A 20218-nucleotide genomic window follows, 5' to 3' on the forward strand; every position below is an offset into this window, starting at 1 on the left:
TAAGGTGGAACCAGTCAATGAGGGGTTTTGCCTTTTGGGCAGATCTTCTTTCCATCAATCCAATTAGTTTTTTCTTTTTTGTGCTTCACTCCTCTCCCAAATGTAAGCTTGTGTTTTTGGGGTGTGTGTTGAAGTTCAGACATTTTGACGTGCTTACAATAGGCAAGAGAGGGTCTTCTACCTGACGACATTCGATGGCAAGGTCCTCTCACAAATAAGAGTGGTTCATGTCTCACCACAACTACCCCTTTCCTCCCAGAGAGTACACTGATAGGGGGTGCCTTTATATCCAGGAAATAGAAAAAGCTATTCTGGAAACTCTCTATTTCAGAGGGATTTTGATAGGTATGTTAAGCAAATTATTGCATAGTTGACTTTGAAGCATTGAAAAGTACAGAAAGGTGCATGAGACACAAAGATGAACATACAAAAGGCCACAATGTGTCACACCACGCATCACACCCCACAATATCATATCATATCACACCATGCACTGGCGCCCCTTATATGATTCTTCTCTCACTGTAGTCGTCTCTCAGGAGATCGCACGCTCTATGAAACTTCTACTCACAATCAATACAGTCTCTCCTCTTTTGCTCTAGGTCAACCTTTGGCTCTCTAGATGTTTTTGACTACAACTCCCATCAGTCCTAGCCAGCATAGTAAATGAAGGGGATCAACAGAGATTGCCTTCTCCTTTTTCCCTTGCACACTCTATCAAACCTCTACTCGTAATCGATACAGTCTCTCCTCTTTCGCTCTAGATAATGGCTCTGCAACCACCGGCTCTCTACATGTTTTGGACTACAACTCCCATCAGTCCTAGCCAGCATAGTAAATGAAGGGGATCAACAGAGATTGCCTTCTCCTTTTTTTCCCTTGCACACTCTATCAAACCTCTACTCGTAATCGATACAGTATCTCCTCTTTCGCTCTAGATGATGGCTCTGCAACCACCGGCTCTCTACATGTTTTGGACTACAACTCCCATCAGCACTAGCCAGCATAGGAAATGATGGGTATCATAAGAGGAGCCAAAGGTTGCAGACCCCTGCTCTGGATATAACGCATAATAGGAAATATTTTGGTGGCGAGGGATCTGCACAGGCCTGAGAGCCACTGACTCCAGGAAAGACAAGATCTGAGTTCATTCCTAGGTACCTTTAAATTACATGTGAGGAGAAGGGCTTCCTTCCCTCCGGTATGGTACTAACAGGGAAAGTGCTAGAATTGGTTGAGAAACTGGACGTGATGTCACGACCCTTGAACTTGTGTAGAGGAAATAGAAACATCTTTCCTTGCGATTTAAAGATGGACCTTTCTTTTGAAACCAGGAACACAAAGTTATTTGTGGGGAGTTTGGACAATGCAGGGAGTGGGTGCAGATGTGGCAAAAGCAGGGAACTACTTGACAGGTGTAATGCACTCAGGGCAGGTGTGGGGAGTGTCAGTAATTAGAGAGTGGTAAAACGTTTCAGAGAAAGGGAATACTTGGGTCATCCCGTTACAGTCCCAGAAAACAGTACTGGATGGAAAGCCAGTTCCACTGGGTAAGGACAGAAGGTGGCACCCGCAGATTAACATAGGAGTGGTCTCCAAACTGCGGGGCTGCTAGGTGGGCCGAAAAGATGTCCAGGGGGGCGCACGGTTCTTTAAAAAGAGATTGAGGCGGGGGGTGGAAACCATATTTTTTACTTGAGGGGGGGCTCAGTATAAAAAGGTTTGAATACCACTTCCCTAGCAGTACCCTAGGATGCCTTTTCACATGGCTTTAAGTGAGCCAGGTCCTCCTGGGTCCCAGAGCTGCAAACCTATACAAATCCCACCAAGTCAGAGGACACTTTTTTTCAGGCATGATTACTCATGGGATCATAACCAATCGATGGGAGATGTAGGCCAAAGTTCCCTCTAGCACTCCACTATATTTCACTGACGGGTTCTTGGCGGCTACTGCTGGCGCATGCCACCTGGCCGCTACTGAGCATTCAAGCTTGCGACGAGGTGCCCGCTCCACTCACCACACTGTCCTATTGGAAGTGTTTCACCGCTATCTAACAGTGCACTGGAAACTATGGACTCTGGAAAGGTTTTCAAAGTTCCGCCCATTCCTGTCTTCCGGTTGCCTATGTACGTTTTAATCCAGGTTTAAACATAATGGGCCTCATTACGAGTTGGGCGCAAAGGGATACCGGGCACCGGTAAGGACACCAGTGCCGGTAATCCCTTTGCGCCCTATTCCGAGTTCCCTTAGCGGGTCCGTTCCTTAATGCCTGGTTTTACCAGGCGTTAAGGAAGGGACCCGTTGAGGGACATTAGAGCTAATGACGGTAATGCAATTTGCAGTACCGTCATTAGTGCCTTCCCATTGAGCCCTAAGGAGGCTCAAATGGGAATGGGGAATGGCTTTTTCAATGGGGACTTACCGGTCCCACAAAGGTCGGAATAGACCGGTAAGTCCCCATTGAACCAGGGCGGACTTGGTGCCGGTATTGGGGGTAGTAATGGGGCTAATAGCGCCATGATTACCTCCATACTCGGAATGAGGCCCAGTATGTTGAATTGTCTCTGCCCCTCCCCCACTAGTCAATTTGCTGAAGCTCTGGATTTGCGTGGAGTACAGCAAACATATACATGTTTTTCGTCTTTGTCTTTCCCGACGTGTCTCTGTCACATGTTATTTCGTGTGGCAGTGATGGGACCAATTAAAGGCCTCCCTGACCCCCACATGCCCTCCTCACCCTCTCCGACCCTGGAAATGTTCTGGGACTTGATGTTGAATTTCAAACATGGCGGTGCCTCTGCCACCCCAGGTCAAAGCGGCACTGTCAATGCCAGTTAAAAAATGTGTGGTCCTCAGAAGGGGCGCCATGATGGGAAACTTGGGTTCCATTCCAACCACAAGCCATTTCCTAGATTTTAATTTTTCAGTGAAAGGTACGGAGTTTATGACGAACAGAAAACATCATGGTCTAAAACCTGCTTTAAGAAAAATCACGCATTCAGAACTAGCAAGTAAAGAAGGAAATTATAACGAATAACTGCAACGAAATACTGATTTTAAAAAATATATATATAAGTGGGGCTGGGCTAAGGGGTTAAATCTCCTGGGGAAACAAGGGCTTGTGGGGGACGCCCCCAATTTATTTATTTTTCTCATTATTTGGGTACGTTAAAAATGCGTTCTTTATTTTTTAGTTTGTTAAAATGACAGTTAACCATGCAGACTGAATCGCTTTGTCTCCCCGCACTCGTGTGTGCGTATTTAATATATAAAGACGCGTGGCCCTAACCTGGCCCGGGACGACTTGCCCCGTCGAGTTCTTACTGCCGTCATTAGCGAGTGCTATTAGCGATGGATACTGGGATACTATTACGGTTTATAGATCGAGGGGGAAATATTAATTGCATTTATCAGTTGACTTAAAGGTGGGGGGGGGGAGGGGATTGACATTTATTTTGCATTTTGAAGAAATACTATTGATAATTTTGCTGATTTTACTACAGATCTTTTTAATTATCCTGCTTTTATAATACTCTTGAGATCACCTTTTAAATTAATTACCTGAATTTTAGAATCATTTTTATTTGACGCATTTTCTTATTAATATTTTGTGCTCATGAAGGTTTTACTACTTTCCTTTGTGATGATTTTATATTGTGATTGGATTTTAGATTCTACAAAGGGTTTTTATAAAACTATATTGTACTAATGAATATATAAATAAATATTGTCCGTTTTTTCTTCACCGAGGTCACTTCCTGTGATGTCATCAAGGCCAAAGGACATGTGATGTCACTTCCTGTGTAGTTGCTGGCTGCCTACCTAATGTCACCTCCACAGCTCCTGCCATGTTGGCAACATGTCTCTGGCACAAGGTTCTTACCATTCATATCATGATGCTTAACCAAATACTGAACGTGTATTACTTAGGAGGCACCAGCACACTCACGCCACACCCCTAGGAAGGGATCCTGCCCCTTATTTCATCCCACTTAAGGCAATGCCATCACATGTTTGGGCCCCCAGGGGCTGGTGATGTTGCCACTAAAGATATTCCCTGTAACTAATGAGGTACAGCTGCGGCTCCAGGGAAGCTGGGCCCTCTCACCCCAAGCAATGACCCCCCCTCGTGTAAGAGGATGCAGGCTCACGAGAGTAGGGGGTAGTCCCTCCCGAGTAATTACATATATAGCAGGGGGATATCATATCCACTTGGCGTCTGCTTTGACACCAGGCACAGGGTGGCGGGGGGGGGGGGGGGCGGCGAGTGGAGCAGCCTTCAACCAAAAGAGCTGGAGCACCAGGGGGGCGTCATGCAGTCCTGACTCACTAGCCACCCCCTAAAAAGTCACGACTTCACACCTCAACAGACCTCCTGCTTTTAAGAAGGACGGAACAGGGCCCCCCAACCCCCCCCCCCGCAGCTTCCCAGGAGGTGCTGCAGTAGGACCCGCATCTCCAGGGGGAGCTTCTGCAGTCAGAACTGGAGCGAGAGGCCAGAGCGGCCCCAGTAGCTGGAGCAGGACCTCCTAAACACTGGTTCTCCTGGGAAAGAAGTGGGTGGCTTTCCACACTCCCCTATATGCATACATCTATTCTCTTCTACCTGTATATCCATTCGTCTCTTAGTGTCTATACTCATCCATCCATCCGCATAACCATCTATCTATCCATCCAATCATTCTTGCATCCATCGGCACAGCCATCTATTCATCCATCCATCCGTCCATCCATCCACACAGCCATCTATCCATCATTCATTCATCCATCCGCACAGCCATCTATTCATCCATCAATATGCACAGCCATCTATTCATTCATCCGCACAGCCATCCATTCATCCATCCATCCATCCACACAGCCCTCTATTATCCACCCATCCATTAATTCATCCATCCATCCATCCATCCATCCAGCCTCCATCCATCTGCATAGCCATCCATCCATCCATCTGCACAGCCATCTATTCATCCATCCATCCAAACATCCAAACATCCATCCATCCATCCATCCATCCATCCATCCATCCATCCACACAGCCATCTATTCATCCATCCATCCATTCATCCATTCATCCATCCAAACATCCATCCATCCACACAGCCCTCTATTATCCACCCATCCATTAATTCATCCATCCGCACACCCATCTATTAATCCATCCATATGAACAACCATCTATTCATTCATTCATGATCCGCACAGCCATCTATTCATCCATCAATATCCACAACCATCTATTCATTCATTGATCCACACAGCTATCTATTCATCCATCCATCCAACCATCCATTCATCCAACCATCTATCCATCCATCCATCCATCCACAGAGCCATCTATTATCCACCCATCCATTAATTAATCCATCTGCACAGCCATCTATTCATTCATCCATTATCCGCACACCCATCTATTCATCCATCAATATGCACAGCCATATATTCATTCATTGATCCGCACAGCCATCTATTCATCCATCCATCCAGCCACACAGCCATCTATTCATCCACCCATCCATTCATTCATCCATCTGCACAGCCATCTATTCATCCATCCACGCAGCCCTCTATTATCCACCCATCTATTAATCCATCCATATGCACAACCATCTATTAATTCACCGATCCATCCATCCGCTCGCCGTCTATTCATCCATCAATATGCACAACTATCCATTCATTGATCCGCACAGCCATCTATTCATCCATCCATCCATCCACACAGCCATCTATTATCCACCCTTCCATTAATTCATCCATCCGCACACCCATCTATTCATCCATCAATGTGCACAGCCATATATTCATTCATTGATCCGCACAGCCATCTATTCATCCATCCATCTATTCAGCCACACAGCCATCTGTTCATCCACCCATCCATTAATTCATCCATCTGCACAGCCATCTATTCATTCATCCATTATCCGCACACCCATCTATTCATCTATCAATATGCACAGCCATATATTCATTCATTGATCCGCACAGCCATCTATTCATCCATCCAGCCACACAGCCATCTATTCATCCACCCATCCATTCATTCATCCATCTGCACAGCCATCTATTCATCCATCCATCCATCCATCCACACAGCCCTCTATTATCCACCCATCCATTAATTCATCCATCCGCACACCCATCTATTAATCCATCCATATGCACAACCATCTATTAATTCATCCATACATCCATCCGCTCGCCGTCTATTCATCCATCAATATGCACAACTATCTATTCATTCATTGATCCGCACAGCCATCTATTCATCCATCCACACAGCCATCTATTATCCACCCATCCATCCACACAGCCATCTATTATCCACCCATCCATTAATTCATCCATTCGCACACCCATCTATTCATCTATCAATATGCACAGCCATATATTCATTCATTGATCCGCACAGCCATCTATTCATCCATCCATCCATTCAGCCACACACAGCCATTCGTCCACCCATCCATTCATTCATCCATCTGCACAGCCATCTATTCATCCATCCATCCATTCACACAGCCCTCTATTATCCACCCATCCATTAATTCATCCATCCGCACACCCATCTATTAATCCATCCATATGCACAACCATCTATTAATTCATCCATCCATCCGCACAGCCGTCTATTCATCCATCAATATGCACAACCATCTATTCATTCATTGATACGCACAGCCATCTATTCATCCATCCATCCATTCATCAATCATCCATCCATCCATCTGCACAGCCATCTATTCATCCATCCATCCATCCATTAATTCATCCATCCACACAGCCATCTTTTATCCACCCATCCATTAATTCATCCATCCGCACACCCATCTATTCATCCATCCATATTCACAACAATCTATTCATTCATCCATCCATCCGCACAGCCATCTATTCATTCATCCATCCATCCATCCGCACAGCCATCTATTCATTCATCCATCCGCACAGCCATCTATTCATTCATCTATCCGCACAGCCATCTATTCATCCAATCACCCACCCGTCCAATCACCCATCCATCCACCCACCCACCCGTCCAATCACCCATCCATCCATCCGTCCATCCGTCCACCCGTCCAATCACCCATCCATCCGTCCATCCACCCGTCCAATCTCCCATCCATCCATCCGTCCACCCACAAACCCGTCCATCCATCCATCCATCCGTCCACCCACAAACCCATCCATCCATCCATCCATCCATCCATCCATCCATCCATCCATCCATCCATCCATCCATCCATCCATCCATCCATCCATCCATCCATCCATCCATCCATCCATCCATCCATCCATCCATCCATCCATCCATCCATCCATCCATCCATCCATCCATCCATCCATCCATCCATCCATCCATCCATCCATCCATCCATCCATCCATCCATCCATCCATCCATCCATCCATCCATCCATCCATCCATCCATCCATCCATCCATCCCTCCCCACCCCCTTCTTGCATGGCACCAATTTGAAGTTCCTTGCTTTTAAATGCTTGCCAATGTCCACATACCTCTTGATTGACGGCCTGCCATTGTGCTAGTAACAAGGGCTACATGCGACTGTGAAAGGCCGCTCGCAGTCTTGATAACCCACTATTGCCGTGCGGTGGTGAACCCATGGCCCAGCCCCCGTAACTTGCAAGAACGCTCACTGCTTTTGGGAAAGACCCACTTTGCGTTTGACACTGGAATAGAAGAATGTGTGAATAATTTGTATTTTCACCTGTACTTGTAGCTGCTCCAGCCATCCCGCATTGGACCCACCCCTCTTTGCTTTACAGCAAGTATTTGGAGTACATGCCCTTGAAAGCAGCGCCCATCTGCCCCCCACCTGAGCAAATTAGCCTGAATTGGACCCTGTCGTAGATAACTTGCCCATATGTCAGAAAGGAGGAAGATCACACGTACCAACCCCCTGCCCACGCCACACTCACCTAAAAACGTGCTGGAAATATATTCAGAGACCTGGTTCCCAGAACGGCTCATTTCCGAGAGGTGAGTCAATTCACGGTTCAACATCCTCTTGAACTGTGGAGGGGAGAGAAAGGAGCAAGTGGTGAGCGCTCGGGATTCGGCTTGTGGTTTACGCAGTATTGTCACAGACACATCCACACAGCTTGACCACAAAAAGGACCTCAAGTTTCTCACCGGACCCTAAACCTCCATCCATGAAACATCCTTCACCGCACACCCACTTCTGGAGCAGACTGAGGGGTACAGTGCTACAGAACCATGCTTATACAGAGCTCAAAGGAGATTTCAAATGAGTGCTCGCTCAGCAGAGTGAGGCACGATGGACACTCAATACATAGATTCGTCTCCCCTCCTCCCAAACATTTATAATTTTGCAAACAGAAACAGGTACAGTGAGCTAAAACGTGGCTGTAGACCCTCCTACAGCATATCCAGTGAACAGGTTAATTGGCCGTGTTTGTTCTGGGGAAAGGGGCTCCCCAACATTTTGCACATACGTTTAGGGATTTGGGGTTTCACCTTATGTTACCAAGGGTAATCCAGACGTGCACCCCTTGCTCACTGTGCTTAGGGAGGCACAGCTCCAATTTACTGAGGAGGCCCGACTAGGCCGAAACACGTGCCTGGGGTTGCTGCTGGTGCTCTTGTTCAGAGGAGAATTGCCATAGCATTTCGGTGCTGGGCTGCCCAAGTGGGTGGGACCAGACTGATATGCAAATGGATATTTCTCCTCTGTGAAGGGTACAGTGAGCAAAAATGTGGTTGAAGACCCTCCTGAGTGGGCACCTTCCCAGTGAACAGGTTATCTGGCCATGTTAGTTCTCCGTAGAGGGGCTCCCAGACCTTGTGCATACATCATTTTCCATGGAACTCTATTCAGGAGAAGCAAATCCCGTCACCCGACAAACGCTACATTGATCAATAGGTACAAAACAAGCTTATTAACCCGTAAGACATCTCTGATACCTCCCTCCCCCACTTCCACCCTCAAAACAGTTACTGTGCACCCCAACAATCGCCCCATATACTATCCCGTGCCACAGTAAGTAAACCACCCGGGGTGAAGAAAGGACTACAAAGACATTTCAGTGCATCGGACAAAGATGACCACCAGAGGACAACAACACAGGACACAAACAACACAGGATGCGAAAGAGCAGCTCAGACACACAGTAAGCTGCCGAGGCTGGGGTAAGCGGTGATCCAACACTGAAGCTGGCTCGGAACCAACAGTTGAATCGGATCAGTGCTCCCCTATGTATAGTGATAATTAAGTAAGGAAAACATATCTATGTAAATGATACTTTGATCAGATTGTTCAAACATACGCTTCTTATACCCAAATACAATGTATACGAGTAAGGCCTAATAGTCCACATTCTATTTCTACCTGGTCGTCCATATCCTTAATATCGGCTTCTTTGCTACAAGCAGCGCTCCATATCTCCAAGGTTGCACCTCATCATGGGCTAGAGGACCACCAGTCGCCGGAATGAGGGCCAGCCTAGAGTCTCTCACCATCAACTACCAGATTCATCCTGTGGAGCACATCAGACCAAAGGTCCAAGGTGCTTGCCCAGCCCCACAACGCACGACCCAAACTGCGCCTCTCCTTCTGATAACCCCAACAGGCTTTGGTATCCGGCAGCTCCAGCTTCTGCATCCCAACTGGTGTACAAAAAGGGTGACTAAAGGCCCTTCTGATGTGTTAGCCACAAGGCCAGGCCTAGGCTGCTACAAGCCATGGCAGAGCCCAATGCCTTCCAGTTGGGTAGGGGAAATGAAAGCATCTCCAGCCCAGTCCAACCCAAGCCTTTCCCAGCCTGTCATCCTCAAGCAGCAATCTCCAAAAAGTGGCACCCTCCACCCGCCCGATGGATAACTAAAAGCCTTGCTCAAATCTGGCTTATCCATGAATTTGCTCGACCTCATTCCTAGACGGGTCTCTCCTTGCGGCTATTGTGCAACACTAGTTTGCAGAGTCCACAAAACAAGACTTCTGAGCCTCCAGACAGCACATCGCTACTACACTCCTGTCCACCCAGCTTCCCCAATTCAGCATTGCGCTGTTTATTTTAGGGCACGATTATTCTATGTATAGGCTTCGCCATAAAGTCAAACTATGCGTTTATTGGCCAGTATCCAGGAGAGCAATACCTCATTGGTTAGCTTGACAGTCACCGGCAAGTTCCTCATGGGGCAGTGGCCGTAGCTTGTGTCCAGTTTACAAAGCCTCCAATCCAACCGTTCAACCGAGGGAGCCTCCTCATAGTCTAGAAAGGCCTGTTAGCCACACATGTACACAGCCAATGGCAACCTTGTTTTAATGTCAGGCCCATCACTTGCTTCTGCTAAGTGAGGGCAGAGGGGATCCTGGATGGGTTCAGAACGGAAGGCCCACAACAATGAGTTCACAATAACGAGTGGATAATAGAGAGTTAAAGGGAAGCAGTCAAAACAAGTGATTGCAAAAAATACAGAATTGCCTGTGGGAGGCCTGCTAAGGTGATGGAATAGGAAGGAGGAGGGCAGTCACAGGCCATTGCGGGCAGGCGGGACAGCCCTGTTAATTCTGCACCTATTGGGCTTTTGGTTGATAATATCCAACAAAGGAATGGGCAGGGATGCGGATATTTTTGCGTCAGGTGCAACGTATAATAAAATCTTTCATATTTCTAGGTTGATTTTAATGTACTCCTTGTTTGTCTCCATGATGCTATGACATTGGACCCTGAAAATAACATAGCTGATGCAAAACCACTTTTCATGGAACATTAAAGTCTTATATTTTCAGTAAAAAGAGGATCGGAGAGAGGACGTATGCACTACTGTGAATGGAAGCTCAAATGGTCATCATATATTGTTATTACTAAGTTCTTAGGTATTGAAGAATGTCATAGGGGTGTCCACATGTAGTCTGGGTGGTGGAAGACAATGCCATTGCTAACAGATGGGAGCTCGGACAACAGCAGTGTCAGCTGGGCTGGGAGTTAAAGTCACTCCCTGGTCTAGCCTAAGGTGGCCTCTTCAGTGCAATCCCATTGCGTGGTCTTGGGCCACAACTACAGTTTATCTTCACTGACGTGGCCGTCCACAGCCTTGGCAGCACAGGGGCTTGTCAAGGATGCAGATGGCCAGATCTTTGGCAAGTGGTTAATGTGATGACCGACAAGGGTATTAAAAGCTTCTTGCAGACAAAAGGTTGAAGTATTTGAACAAGGCATCCTTCGAAAGACCATTCCAAGAAAAAACATGCAAGACAAAACCTGGAAAACATGCTGATGCCTCATCTGTTTTCTGCCACAATACTGTGTCCCATAGTGTGAAACATGTTGGGAAGAATGCATTACACCAACATCTGCATTGGTCAACAAACTGTGCCCCGTCTGTAACTTGCGAGCATAAAGGAACTGTTTATCATCAATAGGTATTGTCAAGAAGGTCTCTGTAAACAGAGGCTCTGTGACAAATCCTGGGGATGATTAATTTTAACCAAGTTGATAAATCCTGCCAATAGACAAGGACATAATAGTTATAAACCAAGGTCAACTAATTCAGACATGTTCAGTACATGATGCCCTAACTGGGCAGGCACTCTCAGCTACTTCATTTCCATTTTCCAGACCATAATATATATCACAGGATATAAAAGATGATGTGATTTGTAATGCGTTGTAATTCATGATGCACTGAAATGTGTTGCTGAAATTGTATGAAAATCAGAGAATCAAGGCTCAAGATATGGATTTTCTATTAAAACAGTGAATGTTGTATAGCACCCCTCCCCCACTCAGGAGATAGTCTAGAGCTCTACAAAATAGTGGTCCAAATAATAAACAAGGTTAAGCCCAAAAGCAAGACATGCTTCTGGTGACTGGCCACATTATTAATTTGGGCTATTATGTGGCGCTTTAGCACCAACTAAAAGCACAAGCTGTCATGAGGATGGACACACAGCTTGTAGGTGTTGTTTGGTTATTTACCCACACATTGAATGCCCATTGACATGCTAATCTCTATGGCCATTCCTACCCACTCCCTGTCCCTCCGCGCCTAAAACGCATCCTCCTGGAATCTCTTTGATCTCGCTTTAATCAAGCCGTACCATCAGGCTTTGCATTCAAAGTGCCTGCCAGTGTTTGTTCAAAGCAGCCTTCTCAGAGTTAATGACTTAATTGGAGTTGTAAATATGCTACTGATGTAATATAAATGTACTACCAGGTCTGCCTTCAGCTTCACTTTGTATGTCCTTCATTGAAATCATGGTAAAAACAAGCATTGGCAAAGTGAACAGTTTTGACTTGTGTATATATGTTAGGCATTTGCCAAGCACTGCTATTAGATGCCCAGGTACTTGCTCATTTTGCGCATGGAACCATCTACAGTCATTTAATACCATTACAGCTGTGTCTGGCAAGTGACTTTCCCATGCCTACACAAAATCTCAAACTGTTGGCATTGCCACACCGCTTCATGCCAGATTCCTCAGGCTTCTAAGTGCTATAAAATTGTATTAATGTTCTTTTTATTTAACATCTCTAATATTGCCTATGCCTCAAACACCTTTGGCAATGCTCATATGCAGATCAGTGAAATTTGACAGTTCCTGAGAGGCCCGGGGAGTGGGGAGCACGGGGGTCTTAAGTTATCTGGCATGACAACGGCTGCGCCAGCTCCCCAGCCCCAATTGTGCACCCTAGCTGCCCGGCCAGGTGCAGACTGCTTAGGCTCTATGGAGGTGTTGAGGCCTGCTGACATTCTTTCTAATACTCAGCTCCTACAGCACCAACAGAACCCTTGGACAAGCCCCCCCCTGCACCACTAGCTTCCCCGCTTTAGCCCGACTGGTCGCTTGTCCAACTATTGGATCTGGTCAGACTGAGGATTTTGAAATCCCTGCATCGATATCAAAACAGGGAGAGAGTCCATGCCCTATGAAACCAAAAGGACGGGGGGACTTACTATAACAAAAGGCGGAGTTGGGTGAGCTAGCAACTCCACGCTATGCCCACATGTTTGTAGAGAAGGAGGGAGCCCTGGTACCTGACCCACGGCCCAATAGTGCCTCCATAACGACTGGCATGCTCAGGCCACCTGCAACTCCAGTGGGTATCCCTACAGCAGAGCGGATAAAGGAGGGCGACTGGTTTTGTCCGAACTGTCCCAGATAAAGAATTTGCTCCTGTCCATCACTGAAGTCTTTGGTAAAGAAGCAGCAGTGAGGGGAGTATCGGCTGCACAGAGCGTAGATGAATGTGGTAAGCCCAAGGGTTCTGATCCGAATCCCCTCCCCTCTCACCCAGACCCTATCCAGGATTCTCTGCCCGCCGTACTGAACATCACTCTGGTAAAGACCCAGGAGTAAGCCCATGGGAGGGAGGGGCCGTCCCGCAACCAACTGCTACCGGACTCTGCCCCAAAGAGACCCCTGTACTGTGAAGTTCCCACTAGGAAGGTACCTCAGGACCTACGATACCCACTGACCAAATATAACACGATTCTGGCAACGAGGTAAATTCTTCTGCGTGGAGCCTCCAAACCCCTCCTAAATCGCCCAGAACCAAGGGAAGAGCCCCACAACAAAAGCCTGCATTGGTTACGAACCCTTTGTGAATGGGAACCACTTCGTTGAGTGCACGAGAAGTACAAAGATGGGGGATACCTCAGACTCTACTGAGCTAAGATTTCGTGATCCAGGAGTGGTAAGGGGCATTCTGAAAGCCTCGAATCACGCAAACGGCGTGATCGAACTGTGCCCATATATAGGAAGGGGGGGGTGCCCGGACAAGGGGCGCTGTCTCCACAGGTGTATATGCAACCTCCTTGACAGATGCCAACGTTACTCCCCTGGGGGGAACACGGTCCGGCAGGATGTTCCAAACCCATTAGTGAACCTTGTGTGTCACGCCCCGAACCTTGCCCATTCTGCTGGCGGATATAGCTGGAGGCGCGACTACCGGGCGTACCCCGTCACAGCACCATTTACACGGACAACCCCAAAATGCTGGGATTGTGCTGTATTATATGTTTGTTGATGTATATACTTTCATGGCCCTTAGCCGAATAAAGTTATGTTGATTGAATGTGTTCAGTTAATCAGTCCCAAGAAGAGTGAAGGTCAATAACACAGAATAAAGTGAATACACAGGGCCTTAACGTCAGAGGCGGTCTGAATGATGTCAGCAAGTGTTCATGCTTTTTGTTAAGTCTTTGTTTTCATTTTGGAGAAATATTTCAGTGGCATGTATGAGGAGAAAGGGTTGCATTAAATTGGCGATAATGAGATACGCAGTAGCCAATAGAAATATATGTATTTTATTAAACTACATTGTAAGTAAAATGAGAAATGATAAAAGGTTGGCAAAAAAGGAAAAACATACTCAGGGAAAGCCCCCCACCTTGTGAGGCAGGGGTTAGGGGGCGGGTCCAAGGTCAGGTCATGAAACACCTATCTCTTCATGGAACCTAAGAATGCCGATTTGCATAAAAGCAAAGAGCATTTTGGGAAGAAGAAAATGCCCACAATGTTGTATTACAAATAGGTCAATGCTGGTGATTCAGCAAGAAACCCTTTGAGTGAGTAATGGAAGTTGAGCTCTGTGATTTTCATTGGTCACAATACTAACCCTAACAAAAAAGGACTGTATATTGCACGACATATATATCAATTAGAACAGCTTCTGCACGTGATGTGTGGTCTTGGATACTTCTATACCAAGCCACTTTCAGTCTCTGGTGTCAAGTCATCTGAAGTGTTTGCTCAGCTTGGGAAGAGGCCAGCAAGTGCCCAGTCCTCTGGATGGCTCAGGCAAGACACACTTTGCTGGCGCCCTTCTCCATCCTGTTGCAGCCCATTTCCTACCCTGAACATACCTAGATGTGTGCAAGTAAGATATAACACTAATACTAATCTGGAATACATCCGGCTTGCATTATACTGTGGTAAAAATGATCAGGTGACTCTGGAGAGCTGTGTACTCTGTATTCAGGGAACTGTGGCAAGGCCAAGTAGTCGACTTCATGGAGCACTGAGAAATGGCTAGTAGTTATCGACTGGTGCACCATGAAGCTGATTGGCTGTGGGGAGGCAATTCAGATTTACTATGTAAATAAAACTGCCTAGGAGAGCAGCACCAAATATTTTCTACCCAGTGGTCCCCACTTCCACAAGGAAATTGATGAATTGAAGATTATTTTGGGTGACTTGGTCCAGCTGTGTTCGTGGACTACGACTCCCATGATCTTTCACCATTGACTATGCTGGCAGGGCTGATGGGAGATGTAGTTTACAATTATGAGGACCCAAACGTTGCAGAGCCATGATGTAAACACATGTATTCATCGGTTACCATGTAGGTAATGAACCAAACAGGTAACACGTTTTAAAAGACAGTGTATTCTTGAAATCCAGATGTAGCACAGCGCACAGCCCTCGGGTGATGTCTTCTAGGTAATGCTTTTTTGCTCTTCTTTATTGGCCCATATTTTCTGCATACATGGTGAGCACAAACAGGCACTTGGAGAGTGATTCCCACAACAGGACATTAGACATGAGCAAAATCCACTCAATTCATAACTGTGTATTTGTAAAGCCCTCAGAGGGGCATCTTGGCGCTATTGACAGATGTTTACTGTTACCCAACTGAATGGTACTCATTTTATCGACCTTAGAAGGATGAAAGGCTGAGGGAACCTGCCGGGATTTGAACCTGTGACCATGAGACTAAACACAGGCTAATGGATGCATTAGTCCACTGAGCCACAGACCCGGCTACAAAAGGGAAAATGAGTGCAACTTACATTTGCCAGAACCTTTGTGAATTCTCTCCATAGGATACTCTGGTGCCAATTCACAAAAGTGGAGCAACACACGTGAATTGGTGATTTGGGTGTGTTTTACTCACGTGTAAATTATACATCTAATGTATGCAGGGGTCAAGTGTTCCTGGTCTTTTGTGAATTGGCCCCTTTCTGTACACAGGATTACAAGTTTGGCATGCATTGGGAGACGGACAGTGGCGAAGCACACCCCGCGTGGTCAGTGTGCCCATTTTCTGGGCCGTGCCTTAAACCTTCCATCAATGCGTGCATTAGAAATAACACTTGCATCCACTTAAATGCAGAGAGCTATCTCAAAGAGGTCCGGGGTCTTGGAAGTTTGGAGTAGGGGGCTAGCTGGGGAGGGGCATGTAGTGGGCTGGAACGGCCATTGGGACTAATATGGCCCTGGTTGGACAATTGGTGGGTTGAAAACGGAAACATCCACAGGCTGGGTGTCCCTCCTCACACTTCATCTTTCTCTTACCTTCACTCCACAGGCTGGGTGTCCCTCCTCACATTACATCTTTCTCCTGCCTTCACTCCACAGGCTGGGTGTCCCTCCTCACATTACATCTTTCTCTTGCCTTCACTCCACAGGCTGGGTGTCCCTCCTCACATTACATCTTTCTCTTGCCTTCACTCCACAGGCTGGGTGTCCCTCCCCACATTACATCTTTTTCTTGCCTTCACTCCACAGGCTGGGTGTCCCTCCTCACACTTCATCTTTCTCTTACCTTCACTCCACAGGCTGGGTGTCCCTCCTCACATTACATCTTTCTCTTGCCTTCACTCCACAGGCTGGGTGTCCCTCCTCACATTACATCTTTCTCTTGCCTTCACTCCACAGGCTGGGTGTCCCTCCTCACATTACATCTTTCTCTTGCCTTCACTCCACAGGCTGGGTGTCCCTCCTCACATTACATCTTTCTCTTGCCTTCACTCCACAGGCTGGGTGTCCCTCCTCACATTACATCTTTCTCTTGCCTTCACTCCACAGGCTGGGTGTCCCTCCTCACATTACATCTTTCTCTTGCCTTCACTCCACAGGCTGGGTGTCCCTCCTCACATTACATCTTTCTCCTGCCTTCACTCCACAGGCTGGGTGTCCCTCCTCACATTACATCTTTCTCCTGCCTTCACTCCACAGGCTGGGTGTCCCTCCTCACATTACATCTTTCTCTTACCTTCACTCCACAGGCTGGGTGTCCCTCCTCACATTACATCTTTCTCTTACCTTCACTTCACATAACATTAGTTTCGGTTCATAGGCAGTGCTTACAGCCCCACCTAATAGCCAAAACTAAAGCATAGATAGAAGAAAATGCACTTAACATTTTTCTTTGTAAAGAACTTCATACCTCTATTGTGGAGGCATATCCACACTAACTGGCAAGTATAGAGTATGAAAAATCAGTGTTTACTTCCCGCACTGTACTTTAAGGTTCAGAAAGAAAATGTGCAGTCGGGCTACACAGGAATGAGCGGGAAGTGCATTTTCATAAAATGTTTCCAGAAATTAATTGCAGAATATGAACTCTTTCCTATCAACAGTGCTCACTCTTTCAAATAGCTCATTTGGGTTACTCTTCTATATTATTAGTAATAATAATATTGGGGGTCATTACGTGTTAGGCGGTAAGGGGTTCACAGCGGCGGTAAAGGCGCCGAGGCCGTTAACCCCTTACTGCCCTATTACAAAGTCTGCTCGCGGGACCCGCGAGCAGCCCAGCATGCTAACAACGGGCCCGTCAATAACGTTGTTAGCATGCTCCCTATTCCCATTGAGCCCTATGGGGGCTCGAATGAGAATGGGGATGTACCGGGTCTGGGTTCCTTGAATGAGGAATTACTGGGCCCTCCAAGGTCGGAATGTCCCGGTAATTCCTCATTCAGGGGGTAGCCATGCCGCTAATAGCGGCACGGTTACCTCCTACCTCGTAATGACCCCCATTGTGTTCTTCTGTAGTGCTTCATGCCAGATTTCTCCTGCTTCTAACTGCTGTAATAACAGATGTCATTATCCCATTTGATTCTATGGGCCTCATTACACGGTATGCAGTAACCACGGCGCTATTAGCGCCATGGTTGCCACCAGTATTTTACCGTGTCCGCCTTGGTGGATGGCGGAATTACCGCACTACTCCAAGGTGAGTGGGGGCGGCAATTCCCCATTCACCAAGGCACTTCCCCATTCCCATTTTTGCCCCCATAGGGCTCAATGGGAATGGGGAAGGAGCTATTTACAGTACCGCAAATTGCGGTACCGTAATTAGCACCGAGGTCCCTTTGCGGGCCCGTTCCTTAACGGCTGCTAAAACCAGCCGTTGAGGTCGAGTCCGGCAAAGGGACCTCGTAGTAAGGCGGTAATGATTTACCGGTACCGGTGCCCTTACTGGTACCGGTAAACCCTTACCGCATACCGTGTAATGAGGCCCTATTTGTTTTATCAACCTCAGAAGGACGAAAGGCTGAAGTGGCCCTTAGCAGGATTTAAACTTCTGATGGCTGCTCGAATGTCAGCAACCAGAGCTTTACTCCTGAGCTATGCACCTGGCCAGTCAAAAAGTCACCTGTTTGTTAGCAGGAATTTGCTGCAACTGTTTGCTTCGACTGCTCTACCTGCACTTTTGGACACCTGCTGTCTGCACTTATGCTTGCACCTGCTCGCTGCATTTCTTGTTTCTATTTTGATCACATGCCCCCTCCCCTTTCCCCTGGCACGTTTCTCCTTCCACCTACCCTGCACTTGCACAATCTCAATGTCACTGGGCCTAGTAAGATCGTTGTCTCTGTCCTCCCCCTGGTCCCCCTTCCTTGCCTCGTCGCGCCTTGAAACACTTGTGTATAGGCGCGTTACATATGCCATATCATATCATATCATGGCCCTCATTTTGACATTGCCAGTCTGGAAAAAATGCAGGTAATTCCGGCACCAGCATTTTTTCAGAACCAGCGAAACACAAGTTTGCCAGCTTGCCAGTGGGGGTCGCGGATCTCCTGGCGGGCTGCACCTGCCAGTAGATCAGGCCCCTACCGGCAAAGAAATGCCTGAACCACCGGCACCAGTAATACCGGTACCGGTGCCTCAGGCAATCCCATCCCATGGAGTCCTATGGGACTCCATGGCAACTTTCTGCTGTCTCGGCTGCCTGTAATATCCCGGTAATACCGGTACCGGTGCCTCAGGCAATCCCATCCCATGGAGTCCTATGGGACTCCATGGCAACTTACCGCTGTCTCGGCTGCCTGTAATATCCCGGTAGTACCGGTACCGGTGCCTCAGGCAATCCCATCCCATGGAGTCCTATGGGACTCCATGGCAACTTACCGCTGTCTCGGCTGCCTGTAATATCCCGGTAATACCGGTACCGGTGCCTCAGGCAATCCCATCCCCTGGAGTCCTATGGGACTCCATGGCAACTTACCGCTGTCTCGGCTGCCTGTAATATCCCAGTAGTACCGTGCTATTGGGCGGCAGAGACGGTAGGGCCAGTTTGCCGGTACCCCGTTGAAATTACCAGTGGGGTACCGGCAAACTCATAATGAGGGCCCATGTGCAGACTTCTAGAGCTGATACAATCAGTATCATATGATATGTAATAAGCTGCACTAACAGTTCATGACTGAATGTATACCTAATATTCAACAAATGTGCCAGAACCATGTAGTGAGTAACTAATTAAACACATGTGTAAAAACAGTTTAGTAAATCATAATGAAATCCCCATGATTGTGCACCGTGTTCATCATGCACCTCTCTGGGACCGATGAGGGGTCCCCCAGCCTTACAGAGGGAACCCCAACTGACTGCAGACTGCTGAGAGCCCCCCTCTAGTGAGCCCCTGCCATGCTGTTAAATCATGTAGATTTCCCAGCTCTGAATCATGCCAGGGTTACCAACTGTGCCCTTCACAAAGTGCACATGGAAAGGGCACCTCACGGGGTCACAACAGTTTGACCTCGTGGTGATCAGATGGGGGGCGGGGGCTCCTCTGAAAAACAGGTGAATCGATCGGTGAAGCGCTCATTCTGTACAGAACGAGCCCAACGCCTGTATGCAGCTATGCCACGTGACATATTAACATGGCTTCCGGCTCCTTGGTGCAGCACAAGAGCGACTGACACATGCCTTCAGCTCAGGCCAATCCAAAGGAGGCAGGCACTAAAGGGCGGTTAAAGGCCCCGTTACTGAGGCTGCATATGGATGATACATTCCTTCATGCATTGCTAGAGCACCCTATTATTTTACAGTGTTTCCTAGATCTAATGTTGCAGGGCTAGCACCCCCTCCCCTTTCATATTTATCTGTCCATCAATCCATCCATCCATCCACCCACCCATCCATCCACCGATACATATTTCCACCCGCGCAGCAATGTGTCCTCGTCCAACAGCCTGTCCGTACGTAGTACA

At 47.4% G+C, this 20218-nt stretch overlaps 1 protein-coding gene across 6 annotated transcripts in view; it reads right to left on the reverse strand.

The window, feature by feature from the left end:
• PDE4A (phosphodiesterase 4A) overlaps positions 1-20218 on the reverse strand; it is a 1505614-nt gene that overhangs the window by 73322 nt on the left and 1412074 nt on the right. For all 6 annotated transcript variants that reach the window (XM_069604083.1, XM_069604081.1, XM_069604086.1 and 3 more), the window contains one exon: positions 7945-8038. In XM_069604083.1, the coding sequence (XP_069460184.1) occupies positions 7945-8038 (94 nt within the window). The remainder of the gene's footprint in view (positions 1-7944; positions 8039-20218) is intronic.

The sequence above is a fragment of the Ambystoma mexicanum genome, chromosome 3q (assembly GCF_040938575.1).
Source record: "Ambystoma mexicanum isolate Mex_15411 chromosome 3q, UKY_AmexF1_1, whole genome shotgun sequence".
Lineage (NCBI taxonomy): Eukaryota > Metazoa > Chordata > Amphibia > Caudata > Ambystomatidae > Ambystoma > Ambystoma mexicanum.